The 20,216-nt window shown below is 39.6% G+C and overlaps 1 protein-coding gene across 2 annotated transcripts in view; it reads left to right on the top strand.

The window, feature by feature from the left end:
• LOC113406633 (GA-binding protein alpha chain) overlaps positions 1–20,216 on the top strand; it is a 41,312-nt gene that overhangs the window by 13,069 nt on the left and 8,027 nt on the right. For both annotated transcript variants that reach the window (XM_026652429.2, XM_026652430.2), the window contains exons 4-9: positions 2,137–2,221; positions 10,504–10,749; positions 14,314–14,508; positions 15,325–15,381; positions 16,318–16,458; positions 17,530–17,722. In XM_026652429.2, coding sequence (XP_026508214.1) covers positions 2,137–2,221; positions 10,504–10,749; positions 14,314–14,508; positions 15,325–15,381; positions 16,318–16,458; positions 17,530–17,722 — 917 coding nt within the window. The remainder of the gene's footprint in view (positions 1–2,136; positions 2,222–10,503; positions 10,750–14,313; positions 14,509–15,324; positions 15,382–16,317; positions 16,459–17,529; positions 17,723–20,216) is intronic.

Below are 20,216 nucleotides of genomic sequence, written 5' to 3'. Positions count from 1 at the left end.
GAATTCAGTTTATAAAGCTGACTTTCTGTAGCTACTAAGAGTTATTTCAGAGCTCAGGAAATATTGAAAAGTTACATTTGCTAAAACTGCAGATTACACTTTTGTTTCAGACCTCCTTATTGTTGACCTATTGTGATGTGAAAATGACTAATCACTGAGTTAGTTTGTTTAACAAAGTGTATTTTTAAAAGATTACAGTAGACTTTCAGTATATCTAAAGTACCAATTAATGAAGCTAAAAAGGATGCAGTTTTAGCTGATAGATCGTTAATAAGGATCCATTTGCAAATCCCCCAAACTTTAATATTTGATCACTATAATTAATCATGGAGGATTTTATTAGGCTTACAATCATAATATTTGTCATCCTGTTAGCGCTCTTGCTGTCACTCCCTGCATAGAAATCTGTAATCTTATTTTTTTTTTTTTTTTAAACCTCTGTAGTATGTTGTTTGAAGCAGAGTCTAGCTTACTGCAGAGATTCACTCGTAGTGAGGTGTTGGCAGTGGAGTATGGTGAAGACCTGGAATAGTATTTATGTTCTGCTAATGTAATTGCTTCTAAAGCAGATGTAACCGAAGGCAGTCATGGAGGGCACTGAATGAAAAGAACATATCTTCTCCCAGTGTTATTAGCCTCATTTGGGGTTTTGATTAGATCAGTGGTGAAAAACCAACTCCCTCTTTCCCTTTCTGTCTCTTTGGCCAGGTCTACACTAAAAATTAGGTTGAACTAGGTATGTTGCTCAGGGGTCTGAGAAATTCACACTCCTGAGCAACATAGTGAAGCCGACCTAGCACCTGACGTAGACATCAGCAGGTGGATGAAAGATGACCTACCTACTGCCTTTTCAGGGAAGTGGATTAACTACAGTGGCAGGAAGACCTCTCCCATCCCTGTTAGTGCAGCTGCAGCACTTCTATTGAAAACATACCCTTATTTGATATAATGATGAAAAGAGGAAGGGAAAGATTTGGCTCTCTTAAGAGCCAAAAACATAGTTAATGACTCCCTTACATAAAAATGTTTCTTTGTAGTGGACCTCACAATGTTATGTCCCAGAATATAAAAATTTTTTACCAACACCTAAAAATGGAAGTTGGGGGAAGAGGACATTTTTTTTCCTCTGCTAGAAATAAAGAGGTGAAAATAGAAACAAAGGTAGTCTTGTTGATGTCAATGATCGTGGCCTGATAGAAACAGCCTCTAGCTGGTTCCCAGTACCAATTATAACTGATTAGTGATTGGGGCTGTTACCCAGAGGAGACAGAGAGTAGGGCTATCTGATGGAAATAGCTCCCAGCTGGTTCCACACAGTGGCTGGGGAGTGAGATGTCACTTTGAATTCTGTTGTACTGAACAGATGAATAACGCACTGCTTTTTTTATATACTGTTGAGTGAAATAAATGATTTTCTGCAGAAAGTTTGTGTACAAGAGAGGAAGATAGTACTGTAACAATAAGGATATTAAAGTCCATGTAAAAGATACATTAAAGAATGAATCAGAATCACAGCCAATGTGGCATGATGTAGTATTTTAGAGGCATAAAGCAAAGATTGTCTAGACAACTATCTTTGATTGATGTGGTGAGCGACTATTAAATAAGTATCTGTGTTAAAGGGATACTGTCAACTTAAAAAATCACACTTTTGTGCATAGTTGCAGTTACCACCTAAGATTAGAGAGATAAGTGTTTTTCTTTTTTACTTCGTGCATTTTGACAGTACATTGTTTATAGTTGGCTTCACTGTTTCCCCATGACGTTTTTGGAGGTCTCTTGCACAGCAGCAAACTGCTTTTAACTAATTTATTTTAAAATTGACCAGATTGGAGGTTGACAAGTTCCTTTAAAAAATTTTGTAATTGGAGCAACTGTTAATCAGAATGGAGTAATTTTTCTTCTTTAGATTTGAAATTTCTCTGGATAAAGAGCAGGTATACTATGACTTGTACAGTGCTGCACACGCTGTTGGTGATTAAGACTAAAAATATTTGATAGCTGCAGTTAGGAACTCAAGTATTCTGATGCTCTGACATATATGTACAGAGTTTTGAACTGAATATACAAGATAACTTTATAAAAGCATTTAATTATAAGTCTAGTAATTTTAAAAAATTTCCTCCTTGTATCAAGCTGGACCCAGATCGCAGTCTCTTTGATCAAGGAGTAAAGACAGATGGAACAGTACAGCTTAGTGTACAAGTAATATCCAGACAAGGTAAGCAATTAAGCATTTTATTCGCTATCATACAAGGTGAGTCATATTGTAAGTGTATTTATGTTTATGCATTACCGTTTTTAACTGTAGCATTGAAAATATAACTGCATTATTCATGCTTCTATAGGCTGATTTTTCCATTGTACACCATAGGTTTATAGCATGACAGTTAAAATTTTTCATTGACTGATGTTTCTGCAGCCCAGAATGTGTCTGTTTCCCATAGTAACTTTATATAAATCTCAAACTAGGAAAACTGATGGGATGGGGACAAGGTGGAACTCGCCAGTACCCTGCATGTGAGAGCTTTCAATGAGGACAAGCAGTTGTTTGTCTCATGCTGGACAAACTAGCTGGTCAAATGAAGCAGAATTGCCACCCGCTAATTGAGAGAGACATCAGTATAACGTGAACTTACTGCTTCATGAATAATTAAATTATGGTGGCATTGTCAACTCACCACGTACTAAAGATCAGAAGCAAAAGCCTAAGATGGTCATCTCTTTACTGGTATCTGTGTTTCTAGGATATATTGGACTAAATCATAGGGACACATAACCAATGTTTCTTCTTCTAGTGCTGGTCCCTGTGTGTATTCCACACATGGGTACGCATGTGCTCGTGTTCCTGAGACCAGAGATTTCTAGCAAGTAGTGTCCATTGGTTTGTGCCTATGCAGTTGTTCCCTTCATGCTCCATACCAAGGCCATAAGGGGTGCTGTGGATAGACACTTTTCCAATTCCTTCTTACTGCTACATGTCCTGAGCTGTAATCCTCTGTATTCAAAGCTATCTTCACATAGTCTTCAAAACCTGTAAATATGATTGTATGTAGTTAGTATTCTTAGTATTTTAGTGATTTTTATATTCTGGTTAGTATAGTTTTAGTTTCTCCCTTTCTTGGAGATCCTCTTCTTGCAGAGAAGGACTATGCCCAAAGTCCCCAGGTTTAAGAACGGTCTCCTGTCCCTTCTCAGTTAGTGATGAACGCCAGCTCTGTCTTCACTGCTTTGAGGAGGGTCATGTCTCTGCCATGTACAGCTCTGCTGCTCCTTATCTCCTCAAACCCATGAGGAAAAGGAACTTTGACTAAGCAAGTACCTCATGGAGAAGGACAATAGACCCCAGTCAGTTACAGGCCAGGGAGACACCCCTCCCTCCTCCGGTACATTGGCCTCAGTCTGTAAGCCGCACCCCCCTGAGCATGCGCTCTGGAGCAGAGGCCAGAGCTGTTAAGCCCAAGGAATCGCTGCCTCAGGCCTCTCATTAGAGTAAGGGGCACTTTTGCAAACACATGAACAGATCCCCTTCCAGATGTGTTCCTAAAAGTCCCATCAGCAGTTCTGCCCAGCTAAAGCAATCTAGTGCCTACCTGTTTCAACACCACGCTGCACCCCGGAAGCAGCCAGCAGTGGGTCCAGCTTCTAGGCAGGGGGGCCACGGGACTGCGCGTGCTGCCCCCGCCCTGAGCACCAGCTCCACACTCCCATTGGCCGGAAACCGGTGGACACAGTTGATGCTGCATCTATAGCTATGCTGATAATTCTGAGGCATGAATCTTGACTCTGCTCTTCAGGGGTTTCCCAAGGAGGTCCAGAATACCATTCGGACTTGCTCTTCGAATGCAATCTCCTCAATGAAAAGACTGCAGGATGGCCCTCCACTCCCTGGGTATTTATACCCTGGCCCCAAAGATAAGATACCACAAACAGGTTTATAAGCCAAGACCCCTCCCTCAGCCATTCTACCACCAATGCCCTTATGAACCACTATGCAAATGCCAGGGGATAGAAAGACCTAGTATGCAGCTTTTTCCACCTCAACCACATCTGCTCAACCCCACCCACCAACCAGGATTTACTTTTGATGGGATACTTGAGAACCACATAACTTTATCGATGCCATTCCTTATGGCTCCTCAAACCTTTGGTGACCGTCTCGCCCTTTTTGCCAAAAGTGAAGGGCAATAACAATGGATAAGTGGGTACTAGAGATCATTCACGTCAACTTGCATCATCAAGATCCTCCCATGTGCCCAATCCTCATCAGAGATGTGGAGCACACCTGGACAGTGTCACTGCACAAGGCAGGTGGATGACTCAGCAGGGCAGGATGCATATTAATCTCGTAGAATTAAGGGCCATCTACCTAGCCTGCGATGCATTCTTCCCACTTATGCTGTTCCATTATATCCAGGTAACATCAGACAACATGATGACTGTCTTCTACATAAACAAACAAGGTGGAGTGAAATATCTTCCTCTTTGTGTAGAGGCAGTCAGTTTAGAATGGGTGCATCAGGAACCACAACTCACACTTGGCAACATATGTATCAGGTGCACAGAACTCTTTGGTGAATAATCTCAGCAGGCACTTTTCCACAGACCATGTAGTGGGAGGTAAACAGTTCCATCCTGAATGAAATCCTCACTCAGTGGGGAAGGCCATTCTGGGACCTGTTCATCCTCCCAGATGAACAAGAAGTTCAACATGTACTGCTCCAGAACAGCAGTGGACTGGGACCACAGGGATGATGCCCTTCTGTTATCCTGGTCAGACCACCTGTATGCCTTTCCTCCCATCTGACTGCTACCACAAGTTCTGCAAAAGATTCATCGTGACAAAGTTCAAGTCATTCTCATCACACCCAACTGGCCCAGACAATATATAATGGAAGTTTGAGGAATAAAAATCCTAAATGTGTATATCCGCTCCAGGGCTTTTTGGAGCTGTGCTCCTGCTCCGCTCCAGCTCCAGGCAAGCAACGGCATATCTCTCAATCTTCAAGCCTGTCAGTGTATGACAGAAGTAACTGATCAAGTGGAAAATTTTTACTTACCCATTTTTTCTTACCCATCTTGGGGGGGTCGGCTTACTCGATCATAAACCAGTTCGTTTATAAGCAGGAAGTAACTGAAATATGTGACAAATTACCAAAATGTGGAATATCTGTAGGTTTTTTGTCATCTGTGCATTGTGATTGGCAGATTGTAGGGTTCATTCAAAATGCTGCTGCTATGTTACATTTTTTTTTTTTTTTGGCCGCCTAACTGGTCACATCCCTCCATTGGCTTTCCCTTCTCCTCCAGATCAGGCACAAGTTTCTTGTCTTCACCTGTAAGATCTTTTATCAGTTAGTTCTTCCCTACCTTTACTATCCCTGTCAACCATGCCAGCCTTCATCTGCTTTACTCTGCTTATCTGTCAAAGCACCTTTGTGTTTTTTCCCATGCTACCTCTTTTATGTTTGTAAAAGTCTGTGAATCCCCCACTTTCTCGTCCTTCAAATAACTTTATACTACTTATTGATGTGAATCTTATGGACCACCTTGTCACGCTGCCTGGTATGGGTCACAGCTGAGAGTGCCAAATTCAGGACAGACTGAGAAATAGGGCAGACACCTCACCCCAAAACTGGTGGTTTAGTCTATCACTAGAGGTCACAAAAATGAGCTCCTGTATCACAAGAAGCCAAAATATAGTCCCCCTTAGGCATTCAAGCTCCTGGCTTACCACCCACATCTGGACTTCTGTGATAAATGATTATTAAAACGAGACATCACATATTATAGGTTCTTCCAACTCCAAGGAGATGGCCACTTACCCCAGGTGAATATATGTTTTCAGGATCTCATGGTGGTGATAAATTTTGTTTAAATTGTGATAAATTTATTTTAAACAGGTAATCGTACTTAACAGATTATAACTTTTCCATAGATACCTTACATGACATACTTTATACAAGATTTACTGCAACTTGGTAACAGTGGTGACTGAACTAGTGCAACTAGTTATCTTCCATTTTATACAGCATCACACACTTCTCCTGACCATGAATAGGCAGTAGTGATCTGAGACTAGTGCTTATTTTATCAGATAATCTCTGTACTTTTACCTCGTTCTTTCAACCCCTTTCTGTTTCATCTACCTGTTGTCTCTTGTCTGGGAAGGTGTTGTCCTTGTTTGTACAGCGCTTAGTACAGTGGAACACTGATCTGTGTTTGCAGCCCCTTTGTGCTATTGTAACACAAATAATTAGTTCAGGCCTTCTGTATACATCTTAAGGAAATTTAAAAGGGTGCACACCCTTTCATATATATTTATGAAGAGAGATAAAAAATGAAAGGATGTGTATAATATAAAATGAAAGGGGTGTGTGTATGTGTATATAAAAATGTCACAAGTCATGTTTAGGTGAGTAATCAGTTACTGAAAGGTTTTATTGATATCTAAAATGTCTAATTCCCCAAAGACTCTTAAGACAGTTTCCAACAGCAATTCTCATTAGCTCACAGATAAACAAAATAAGAACCGTTACATCCTTTTTTGGATTACTGGTTAAACAAACATAAATGGTATACAGTTCATTTTTGACTTGTTTAGTTACTAATTTATTAACCCCAGTAGCTTCAACATGCTATTTATGTTCAATGTGGTGCAAGACAGATTAGATATACAGTTCTTGTTACAAAAAAGTGGATGTTTATTGGCTCGTATAGTAGGTCAGATTCTGCCATCATTTACTCCTGTATGTTCCTTTTGGGTTCAGATAGGTTGCATGGGTGTAACAGGGCAAAGTTTGCCCCTCTGTGCTTAAAATAGGTTCCTGGAAATCAAAAAGTTAAATGTAGTTTTTTTTCAAATGGGTTGCAGTTGTCAGTCATGATGACTTCATTGTTTTGCTAGTTAAAGGTGCTCTTCAATTGTTTTTTAAATAGAATCCATTTTGAAATTTCTTTGTCACTGAAATAGCATCTTTACTACAAAGGATAACACTTTTATTCAGCATTTCTCCTGTGCCTTTAAGGAAACTTTTGATAAAAGAAGAAAGAATAAAAATTTCCTCTAAATTAGAAAGTCTAAAGTTAAGGTGTTTTCTAATTGATGTTTTCTCACTTTCAGCTAATTTAAACCTGAAAACACTTATTGAGCGAGAAATACAGTTCTCTTTAATATTTATGACAAGAATGAAACACTAACAGATAACACTTAATAGTAGTCAGCAAAACTAATTGTTCACCAAGTGTTGTAGCATCAAAGCTGTTTTTGTCCCATGTCTCTTGATGAGTTTGTGCAGAAGGCTTTGTACAATGAATAAAATGTACTTGTTCCTAATTCTGTCATCTTTTCTCAGGTAGAGCTTAGTACTCCTAAGAAAGAAAAGCAAGAATGAACTTGTTTTAATAGCACTAATTTACAAAGAAAAAAATGCAAAAAAATTATGTGGGTAGATGATATCAACTTCTGTGGCAGTAACACCTAAAGACCCAGCCCCATTGTGCTAAGCACTGTACATACTATGACAAAGCTCTGTCCTTGTCTCCGTGGGTCCCGCGTTTCCTGGCGGATTTTGCTAGCCTCAGAGGCTCACTGTGACCCTCCACGTAGCCCTTCCTCTCTCTAGAGGCAAGGGTCACAGCTTACTGAGCCATTTTCATCATAAGCCAGCAAGGGAGGTGAGGAGAAGCAACCCTCCCTCACACAGTCTCTGTTGTCTCCCAGTCTCAGTGATTAATCGGGGAGGGGGGAGCCCGGGCCCGCCCTCTACTCCAGGCTCCAGCCCAGGGACCCAAAAAGTAGCAGCTGTGGTAGCTGACTTTTTGGAAATAGGACGTGTACAATTCCCTGGGCCCCTTCCCCACAGCAGCCCCCACTCAATATCTCCTTTACATTATCTCAGGGCCTCCTTCCTTGTATGGATTTGTACTGATTCATTCTTCCAACGGCACGGCTTCCTCCTATAGCTCCTGACACCCATGCCTCACTGACTAATTGGGAGGCTTTTAACTAGTTCCAGCCAGCCCTTGATTGGCTTTAGGTGTCCCAATCAACCTAGCTATCTCCACTGCCTTCTAGAAGGATCTCAGTTGGCCCCAGGTGTCTTGATTAACCTGGAGCAACTGCCATTTGGTTACCATGGTACCAGGGATTTGTTTAGCCTGGGGCTGACATACCTGTTCCTCACTACTTTACTGTAGCCATCTGGCCTTGCCCCGTCACAATACATAACAAAGAGGCAGTTGCTGCCTCAAGGAGCTTAATATAGATGATCCAGCAGGTTTATACAGTAAACAGTACAGGTGTGTGGTGAAGGGTAAAGTAATGGTTCTCATTGGCATGATAAGCAGTAATCACAGCACACTACCTGCCCAACCGTGGTGAAATGTTTTTGTAGGCATCATAGCAGAAGTCAGTTTGAAGGCTTTGTGGATTTTTACTTGAAATCCTAGAAGAGGTACTGTGGCAGAGAGCGCATAGGTGCTTGTTGCAGAACTTGAAAAATGTGCAGCCAAGACTGGCATCATTGGTGCACAGGAGATGGGTCTCGTTGTCTCATTGCCATATCAGAGATGATGGTTAAAATGGTGATAGAACATGAAAGGCCTTTTAAAATAAAGATAAGTAGTTTGTGTTCAATGAATGAAGGAGGGGGAGTCAATGGAGCGGGCTCCAGGGTTTTGGCCGCCCCAAGCAGCCAAACAAACAAACAAAAAAAGCCGCAATCGCGATCTGCGGCGGCAATTCAGCGGGAGGGCCATCACTCCGAGCAGAAGTGAGGGACTGTCCGCCGAATTGCCGCTGAACAGCTGGGGCGGCCCTCTCCGAAGTGGCCACCCCAAGCACCTGCTTGGTAAGCTGGTGCCTGGAGCTGGCCCAGAGCGGGACATAGGGAGTGCGGGTGACAGTCAAATTATGAGCTGGGAAAATTATTTGTATCTGCATTTGAATGGATATAAATTGGGCAAGACAGCATTTAGGCCACATAGGAGGTTGCAGTAGTCAATGTGAGATGAGGGCCTAGATTAACCTTTTAGGTATGTCGTCAGAGAGAACAAACCAGGTCTCAAGGTGTCACACAGGAAGTAGCAGCAAGATTTAGACACTGCCTAAGTGTGTGCATCTAGAGAGAGAGGTCGAATAGTAGTAGATATGATGTTAAAAAAGGATAGTAGAGTGACTTCATGGAGAACTTAGAAGATGGGGGTAGAAATGTTGAGTGGATTTGCAGTTCAGTGGAAAACAGGTTGTATGATGTTGCTTCCTGGAGCTTCATGGTCTGGTTTTGAATTGTGGACCCTTAAAAATGTAAACTTAAGATGACACTTAATGAGGGCATCAAGGTAATGTTGGAGAAGGGTAAGGAATGAAATCTGGCAGTATCCAGGAGGTATTGATAGGTAGTCTTACTTATCAGGGAGACAAATGAGAGCAGAAGTTTGGAGTGAAGAATGACTATAAGATTTCTTGGAGCAAAGTAAAGTCTGAGTTATTTTATAATAATCATACTAATTATTTATATAGCACTTCAAACTGCTTTATAAACATAAATCTTCATAACACCCCTGCAGAATAGATAAATACTACTTAACCCATTTTACAGATAAAGAAATTCAGGTGGAGAAGGTAGGGACTGACCTAGAGCCACACACCAAATTGCTGGTAAAGCTGGATTTAGAACTTGAGCATTCTGATTTCCAGTCTTCTGATCTACTAGATCACATTGCCTCTTTAAGAGTGTGTCTATGCTGTGATAAGAAAACAAGTCTCAGACCAAGGTCAATTGATTTGGGCTTGCAAGGCTTGGCTGGAGCCTGGGTTCTGAGACCCACCCCCCTTTCAGGATTTGGGCTCCAGCCTGAGCTTGAACATCTGCACTGCAATTTTTAGCCCCATAGCCTGAGCCCCGTGACCCTAAGTCATCTGACCCAGGTCAGCTGCAGCCATGCTGCAGGTCTTTTATTGCAATGTAGGTGTACCTTATAGGGTATCTTAAAGTGATGCTAACCAAAGTGTGTGTAATAATTTCAGAGACAATTTAAAAGTAACCACTTTTGAAGACTGAAAGTGGTACCTATTTTTGGACCTACTATATTTCCTTCATAGTACAAGTGTAATAGTTCCTCAGGTATGCATACAGAGCTGCCAGTTGAATATATGTGTGTGTGGGTATATATAAAAACTGAATTTAAAACGCATGGGATTGTGGGGTGAAGGGACGTAGTTATTTGTTTATTCACTTTACTAAATTATAAGTGTATGCTTAAGTGAAGGGTGAGAAGAAATACCACATTGAGTCTACTATCCTTGATAGTGTTGAGTCTCTACACTTCAGAATTGTTCTGAAAATGTGATGCTAACTGTGAATGCATCTGGTGTTTTCTGTATCTGATTCTCGGCATGTAGTATCAGTATGTTTGGCGAGATTTAAATGAAACCGGTAATGCTTTTGCAGTGCTCAAAGATAATGTATTTTACCTTATTGTATTTTCATCCATATCTAGGAATAGAGCCCAAGTTAAACATCCTTGAAATTGTAAAGCCTGTAGAAACTGTGGAGGTAGTTATCGATCCGGATGCCCACCATGCTGAAGCTGAAGCTCACCTTGTTGAGGAAGCCCAAGTGATAACCCTAGATGGCACAAAACACATTACAACAATTTCAGATGAGACCTCTGAGCAAGTGACTCGATGGGCTGCAGCGTTGGAAGGCTACCGAAAGGAGCAAGAACGCCTTGGAATACCCTATGGTAATAAAACACGATGTTCAGTAGCTTATATGTTTTTAATAATTGAGAATTATTTGATATTAGGTATGTTATAAGAGACATCATTTATTAAAGTGCTCAGATACCATGATGAAATAGCATATGCTATGTTGAGGAGTGCTGTGCAAATAGCTTGATAGAGTAAGTAAAGTGGAGGTGGAACCATGGCTTATAGTTCCTTGGTAGAAGAGGGTAGGTTTCCTCCACAGCTTACTTAAATTAAAAATGTGCGTTTTCCCTGGTCTAGTGCATAAAGTAGTTTAAAATATGTGTATTAGCAGATTAAACTTTTTGTGTATGAATTTGACCTTGGGTCCAGTTCTCTGGGTTCTTGACTCCCTTTGGGCCCATTAAAGACAGTATTAGTGGAGGATGCGGAGCACCTAGCAGTATCAGATTTGTATGAAAAGCCACACTTAGATTCAAGTACCTAATGTACCTAATTTTTAAACTTCAATAATCTTTTCAAAAGAGGGTCACCACTGAATAGACTAATTGTTCTAACATTATAGCATATGTAATGTCTGTAAATGTGTTCTGGGAGTTAAATTGAAACATTTCTTTTGAGACCTATACCACACTTGAACCGTGGACTCTGCAGGTGAAAATTAACTGTGTTAAATCATTGTAATGTACTCTCCAGTGATGTTCACTAAATCAACCTGTAATATGTAAACAAACTCCCAGAAACTTGCCCCTTTTTTTGCCTTGTTGAGGAAGCCCAAGTGATAATCCTAGATGGCACAAAACACATTACAGCAATTTCAGATTGTTTGCCTTTTCTTGCCATTGCTTGATGTTAGAACTTGGAAAGAATTAAATTCAGTCTCAGGTATTTACAAGGGAACAAGGTATTAAATTGGCTGATATTCTTAACAGAGTCTCAGAGAAATAACTGAAGCGATGGCTTCTGATTTCTTTGCTTTGTTGATCCCTTTGACGTACAAGCATTTCTGAATTCACTTTCACTATGCTAGATACCTTGTTAATTGAGGGTTTGATACAAAAAGCTTAGGGATATTCATGTGAATATCTTTTGAAATTTTCACAGCATGCCATCCTATAATGCAAGAAGATAAGTTACACTCTTCAACATAATACTAAAAACATTTAGTGTTAAATAAACTGTTGTAAATCAACTTTATAGATTTGTTAGTATTAAAACTTTGCTTTCTCAAAGAAGAAAATCAGCATTGTGAATGTGACACCATTGTAATTTCAAAGGTTTACAATTGTTTCCCATTACGAAGGTGAGAATTTTCTAGAAAACAAAAATTGGCCTCTTTTATGACAAAACCCAAGTACAGACATTTTGGAATTCTCCTCTTGGTAGTAGAAATGTCTTAATCAAGTGAATGCCAAAAAGGATAGCTTTTAAACACCATATCAGATTTTCCTGACCTCATGGAATTAGAGAAAGGAGGCACTTGAGGACCTTTTGTATTCTGAATGTATTGTTGGTGCTTTATAATAATATACGCCTCTGTAGTTTTTTGTAAATGAATTGATTCCTCAAAGATGAGATTTCATTTTGCCTGACCCTTCTATAAATGTGTGAAAATTGCATTTCTGCTGGGAGTTGAGTTTTTCAACTTCATCAAGGCTTTCTGAAATCACTTGCCTCTTTTGAGAATCCAGAGCACTTTGCAACAGACAGTGAGAGTTGTAGCTCAGAGTAAAATCTAACCCTGTTTTGTAGTGATATTGCAGACTCTATTCCTTCCCATTATTTGCTCTGACTAGTAAGCTAACAACTAACCACCATCCAGGAATTTTCCACCCTTTAACATCTCTCTTCTGTTTCTCCAGTTTCATTCTTGTCTCAGAGAAACATACAAGGTGTACTCCACAGCTGTTTCTAGCTGTCATTTTCTCCTTTAGGTTATTTTTGCTGGAAGCATGGAATAATCAGAAAATGCTAAATCAAAGGAAAAATGCCCCCAACTGCTTTTTGGAGCCACAGTTTACCAAGAGGGACCTTAAGTACATTGTATTTTCACTCTGAGAAGCCAAAGTTTTTTCAGGAGACAAGGCAGCCGCAGAAGTAGATAATTTTTGGTGTTGTGGCAGACAGTTTACTTAGCTCTTTTAAGAAACAAGAAGCTCACTGTCTGGAGCAGAGGAGGTTCTTTGTGACTTCCAGGAGCTATGATGAGAACTCTCACCATCAGCAGCACTACCATTCCTTGCCCCTCCCCACCCCCTCCCAAGCTCTAGAATATTTCTTGGGAGCTAAGTCTTAACCAGGAACATTCTCCTATTCCTTTTACTATTTCTGGGGACTAGTGTGCTGCAAATGCAAAGTTAGCTCTTTTAAAACGTGATTTTTAAAATTCTGGCACTGCCCGTTCTTCTTGCATTTTCGTGGATGTGCCAGCGGTCCCGGGTTCAGAACTGTTGAAGTGAGAGATTTCTGCTGACCAAGTACAATATCCAGACCCTGTCGGGGAGAGTTTCATGACCAATGGGAGTGACTGCTAAAGCATGTTTGTCTTAGCCATGAAACTCAAAAGCCTCTCAAGAAACCATATAAGATACAGCTCTTGCTTTTTCCTATGTGAGGGAATGATAGAACTTTCCTGATCCATTTTGTTCAGAAAATCACAGGAACTATATCTGTGCCTATCAATGATGCCAAGTTGCTTTTTGTTAGGGCTTCCCAGAGCTCTTTTGGGATTTGAAGGCCCAAGGTAGATTCCAGAGTTATGCTGTGCTCACAGAAGCATTATTATGCAGTATAGTGTTAGTCTAAAGAACCTACAGGATATGACAATAGTAACAGGGGGAAAAAATGACCATGCATGTGAAACAATTTTTGACAGCCATCTGTGCTAACTGTTCACCCAGTTAGCCTAGTTACAACAAATATATTCATCCTTCTCCCAGAAAGGTTAGGAAACTTAATGATGTTGCTTAAAACTCTCACTAACCACCAATATCCTCAGCTACTCCCTGGTTGCACACAGTGTTACTGACCTAGATCGTGGTTGGGGAAGGGTATCCTATCCCAACATAGGGAAGGCTAATGTTTCATATTGGAAGGAATGAAACAAGAAAATTGGTAGAGAGAGCAATAGAGGGCTCAGAAACTTTCAGAGATGGCGAGAAGAAATGGTGATCCAAGTCAGAGGCTTGCATTGCACACCAGATACTGAACTGTCTCGGGCAAATCCATAGAAAGCAAATTAGCAAGTCCATAGGAATAGTTTTGTAGTGGCATCTTGAGAATCAAAATTTCATGTGAGTTGTGGCTTTCCACACCTACTGTCTTCCTTTTTTGTTTCTCTATGCAAAGAATGTTTGTGGTATAATCAGGCTTTGTTACTAAAACTTAAGAATTAGGTCTTTTTTCTTTTTTTTTTCTTTTTCTTTAATTTAACAACTCATTCATATGACGTTTCAGTCATATGGGACAGTGTTTTTCTCTGGTTCTTTTTATTGTTCGTGACTATAGGGAATAGTTCTGTAGTGTCTAAAATGGACAGGGTGACACACCTTTTACAGCTTTTATCAGTTGTTTAATATATTTTTCTTCTTTTTTCCTAGACCCTGTACAGTGGTCAACAGACCAAGTACTCCACTGGGTGGTATGGGTGATGAAGGAGTTCAGCATGACTGACATAGACCTCAATACTCTTAGTATTCCAGGCCGAGAGTTATGTAGCCTCAATCAAGAGGACTTCTTCCAGAGGGTCCCTCGGGGAGAAATCCTTTGGAGCCACCTGGAGCTTCTTCGAAAATGTATGTGAGCTTTCTCAATGACTAATTTGGTCACTATTTTTTTCTGTGGAAAGATAAAGACAGCTGTGAACAGTCCAAATTATTTTCCCACTTTCCATTAGCAGTGAAAGGGAGGGTGTCAAGTACAAGATAAGGGAATATGTTATAATGAGAGTACTTGCTGTTACAAAAAAAGTCCCCTCTTTCCTCAAATTTTATTATTGTTAATCTAATACAAGAAGTAAGGTACAAGAGGTATGGCTCTTACAACATACCTGAGAATTCCTGATTTATGTTTTTAATATTAGCTTTAGTTCATCTTCTGATTTGACAGACTTATAATTAAATATTAAGTGCTATTTAATATACGTTGCAGTTTCACAACGTAAATGTGAAAGTTACTAAGCTAATTCTTTAGCTCATATACACTGCAGCTAATCTATTGTGCATTCATGTGTATTCAATGTTTGGATACAATTAGGTAGGCTGATTTTCTGTCTGTGACATTGAAAAAAGTACATCAAATAAGCAAAATAGAAAGTTTGTATGGGTAAAGAATAAAAAAATAGTGTATGTAATATTCTAAAAATACATTCGTGAAAATAAAGCGCCATCCCAAATGCCCATAAGGACATAAAAAAGGTTGTGCATACTTCTTTCATGTGGTGTTAAATATTTACTCTTAAAAGTCATCATCTTTATACACTCTACAACCTTTATGTTGTTTCTCTGCATTCCTTTCTTGTTTTCTCAGTTATAAAATCCATTTGGCATTCAGTTGGTTTATGAGGGTAAGGATTTGAATAAAGATTTAAATATTTTTCTTTTACTTGGCAGATGTATTGGCTAGCCAAGAACACTCTGGAGAAATAGCAACAGTTACTATTGATCAGCGTGAGTAGTCATGCCAGTAAATTATTAAGACAGGTGTTTGTCAACAAGAAATGTGGGTTCAGCACTCATGCTATCAAAAAGTCAGAAAAGCCACAGAGAAATAACACCTTTTGCATGTTTTTCAACTTGAAAGCAAAGCTTTAATTTTTTAGCCAATTTAAGAGTTTAATCAGAATTATGAATGTTTCTAACTTTCTTCTTCTTATGATCAATAGACTTTTCCATTATTCTGCACCATAATGTGACACAAGTGAAATATTTGTAATATAAGCTGTTCAGAACTGCATTCTTGGTGAACATATATCAGAAATAAGTTCTATACTGCAATGCTAACACAAATTCCATTTTAAATGGTAGCAACAATTTATATTATTCTTAAGGTGAAGGTTTATGAATATTTGTGTGGCTCTTTGGAGGGGAAATATTTTGAATGTTAATATTGATGTGTACACACACACACACACCCCCCTCAGAGTTATGAACACCAAAGTTACGAACTGACCGGTCAACCACACACCTCATTTGGAACCAGAAGTACGGAGTCAGGCAGTAGAGAGAGAGACACAAAAAAAGCAAATACTGTACTGTAATGTGTTGAATGTAAACTACTAAAAAGGGGGGGAATTAAAAAAAAAAAAAAAAAAAAACTTGACAAGGTAAGGAAACTGTTTTTGTGCTTGTTTCATTTAAATTAAGATAGTTAAAAGCAGCATTTCTCTTCTGGATAATAAAGTTTCAAAGCTGTATTAAGTCAGTGTTCAGTTACAAACTTTTGAAAGAACAACCATAACGTTTTGTTCAGAGTTCCGAACAACCTCCGTTCCCGAGTGTTTGTAGCACTAGTTTCTAAAGTTCTCTCTCTCACACACACGCGCGCGTCAGGTTTTTGTACCAACAAGTTATAATTATTGTTCTCCAATGTTTGTCGTTTCACAGCTGTGCAAATTATTCCAGCATCTGTACAGCCTGCTACCCCGACCACCATTAAAGTAATAAACAGCAGTGCAAAGTCAGCTAAAGTACAAAGAGCACCAAGAATCTCAGGAGAAGACCGAAGTTCACCTGGGAACAGAACAGGTATTTTCTCAATTTTATTTTAATGTAAATGCTATAAATATTTAACAGTTAAATCACATGGTGAATTTGCAGAATACAGCTGTATCCCTTACAGATATGATTTTGCCAAATTTTCTAAGTGCTGCTTGCTTGGATATGAGGCCTGGAGGGAAAATCCAGGTGCGACAGGAAGTGCTGATGCAGTATGTAGCCCTCAGACCTTTTGAGTTAGTACTGAATCAGTGCCCAGCATGGTGCTAAAGAGCACTACCTTGATGGAAGTGCTATCTTGTAGATGAGACAAACCCAAGGTTGACAATTGTCTTAAATGTGCCCCCCTTCCTCCCACTCAATGCCATTTGCTCAATTGCCATTTATCTTCGCCTTACTGGATCATTCGGGAAGGAAGCAGCGATTGGCAAATATGTTCCAGAATTCTAACCTGGCACTTTGCATACTGTTTGTTTAGTTTTCCTTCTTACACTGCTGGTAACTTTACCAGTTGGAGACCTGCTAATCCCTATGAAGTGAAGGAACTTTTAGGAAAACTGCACGTTAGCTATGCAATTAAATTTCAGAATTCTCCTTAGATTTTCTTCATCCAAACTCTTTGTATCTTTAATATTGTATCAGCTCCGCCGTTACATTGCTTTTGTCCTCCAATATTGCTTTCCTTTCTGTCCCTTCCCCTCAGTTAGGAGTTGCTACTTCATCTGTCTCCAAAAAAAAAAAAAAAAATCTCATCTCTAAACCATGTTTAAGTTTTGCTTGATTGACACGCTCTGCAAAGTGCCTTGTGACACTAGCCAAGATTTTCAAAAATAGGATCCTAGAACTAGGCTTCTAGGCCAAAATTTCAGTGAGAGCTACTGGGTGCGCTGCACTTTTGAAAGATCAGGCCAACTATTTAAATTCTAAATGCTCGTTTAAGCGCTTAACTTACGGTCTGATTTAAAAAAAAAATAATAATCTTGGCCACTGTATAACATGAATATTGAGCTGTCCTAAACTGAAGCTTATGAAATCTTAAAATAACTTTAGCTCTGTAGAAAATAACTTTTGTTTAGTTTTAATGACTTTTTATCTCCATAGGAAACAATGGCCAGATTCAGCTATGGCAGTTTTTGCTAGAACTTCTTACTGACAAAGATGCTCGAGACTGTATTTCTTGGGTTGGCGATGAAGGGGAGTTTAAACTGAATCAACCTGAGCTGGTTGCACAGAAATGGGGACAACGTAAAAATAAACCCACCATGAACTATGAGAAGCTTAGTCGTGCTCTACGGTAAGAAGCTCTACAACTAAATTATTTCATGAAATGGTTGTATACTTCCCTCTAACTGTAGTATTCTGCCAGTTACATATGATCTTTTGTGATTGCACATCAGTTAAAAAACAAACAGTTACAGACCACCATGCCACCTTCTTCTGCCGTTCTCATCAGCTGAGAAGGGTGGGTCATTATTTGGATGTGTGAGGGGTTGCCTTTAGAAAACAAATGGAAAATACTATGATGGATAATCTTTGGATAATATGTTTAACAATTTCTTGGGGAAATAGTCACGGAAACAGCTTTAGTTACAAAATTTAAGATACACTGCACCCCGCTGGCAGCGGCGTATAGGGTATGTGCAATGCTCTCGCCATTTTTTCCACATGCTAAGCAGCTTCATCATTTCTCAGGGCAGGGAGAACTTGCCCATTAAAAATCTTCTGATACATTGTCATTTGGGAGCTTTGACCAATAAACACTATATTAAGGTGTTGAAGTTAACTTACACAGTAAAAAAAAACAAAAAACTGTAGTCATGTTGCAGTATTTCTGGAACTATGCAAAAAATGACACTATCTCATTTTGAGTACCATTGTTTTACCTCACCTACAGGCCTAAAGCACCACTTGGCAGATCCACATTATACTTCAACTAATTGCACATAAAATAAGCTTTCAAATCATGTATGATGTGGGTGTGTGTAGGGTGGGTATATTAAACTCCAAAATTATGGCCCTTTTTGGAGATTTGCTGCATGCCAAACTGTTACAGAATTTCAGATTTTACATAGATGTTTTTTCTATTAAGTATCATACTTAAAATGTTCGTGTGTGCTGAAAAAGACAAGTCCAGGACCTCATTAGCATCCTTACTGTGAGAACAACACAAACTAAAACACACAATTGATAAACAAATAGCTCTGGCTCTGTTTCCAGTCAGCATCACCATCTGATATGTTGAACTTCCACAAGTCAAGAAAACTGAAATGCCTCAACTAAGCTATTTTCCGTCATCTGGGTTTTGTAGTTTGAAGTCAGTGGGAATTGTGCTCCCTAATCATGTTAAGGGTCACATTTACAAAAACATTTAGGTACCTAAATATATGGGCTTAGGACCATAACTTTAGACTCCCACTTTAGCAAATTTTGTCCTGTGTATATTTAAAAGAAAGTGCACAATAACTTTTCATTAAACCAATTTTTTTTCAGAGGTAACAAAGTAATAGATTTTATGCCACTAAAAAACATTGTCAATAGAATAGATTAGGCACATTTTCTATAAAATAAGATCTAGGAGGCATTTTTGGGAAAGGCAGGTGAACAGGTTATCTTTCATGATTTAAATGTGCTGAGTCTGTTTAAAAAAAAAAAATTAAGCTGAACTTTGAATATTTCACCTTCTAAATTGGAGTACAACATTTAAGTAAAATTTGAAAAATTAGTAAATATCTATCTTTTAAATCCACTACAAACAGTTACTGTATGTCCTGCACATTGTTTAAACAGGTATAATTTAACAGGTCCTATATGTATCAACACACCCCTTGCATTAACAGGCCCAGTGCATGCCATTGTGGCATTTCTGCAGCTCCAGTGTTGCGATAGGCACCCTTTGACACATCCATAGATAACAATTTCTGCACAGTTATGGGGGACTGGCTCTAGTGACATTAGCTTGGGTAGCAGTTCTCTATTGTGTTTGTCCCAACTCATGTTCTCTCATAAGGGCAGTGTGGGATTGTAGCAGTTTGCCTGCCTCCACACCGTGGCTTGAAAGTGAGTTTTTTGGATGTGGTAGCGCAGTGCACCATTTGTTGGGGTCAGTGCCTCTAGTGATTGACACTTGGAGAACTTGTTGCAGCTCTCCTCTTCAAGTAAATTGTACATGTTGCAGATGAACTTTTTCTGCTGAAATGATTGTTTCATTCTATAGATTATCCTTCCCTAAATTTCTTAGGAATCCATGTTTCTCCATAAATATTGTCCAAGCCATTTTCTTGCAGTGCCCAGGAATATGGGAAACAATATCAAAACCTGTCAGTGCCTGGAAGGAAAGAGAGATGACAGAATTGACAGGCACTAATAATATTTTTCTCTCCAAAGCAGATTGATCATGTAAGACAATGAACTTGTAAGCACCATCACAGTGTAGAATAAGTTTTTCTTTGAAGGTTTCCATATGACTTAAAAGTGTATGTGGGACATCTCCACCAGCTTCATTTGAGAGAAAACAGTAATGTGTCCATACCTGTGAAAGTTCCAAAACACAGCCCTTTTCTGCAGTGCTTTCTCTCATTGCTAAAACAGACCATTGCCAAGTCAGTACCACGCTGAGTGGTTTCATGGTTAGTGATGGTATTGTCTAGGGTTACCATATTTCAACAATCAAAAAAGAGGACGGGAGGAGCCCCGCCCTAGCCCAGCCCCGGTCCCGCCCTAGCCCCGCCCCTGCCCCTTCCACTCCCTCCCACTTCCCGCCCTCCTCAGAACCCCCAACCCTCCCCCCC

Source organism: Terrapene carolina, unplaced genomic scaffold (genome assembly GCF_002925995.2).
Source record: "Terrapene carolina triunguis isolate 2854851 unplaced genomic scaffold, T_m_triunguis-2.0 Scaffold33, whole genome shotgun sequence".
NCBI classification, from domain to species: domain Eukaryota; kingdom Metazoa; phylum Chordata; order Testudines; family Emydidae; genus Terrapene; species Terrapene triunguis.
This window is presented reverse-complemented; position numbering and strand designations above follow the sequence as displayed.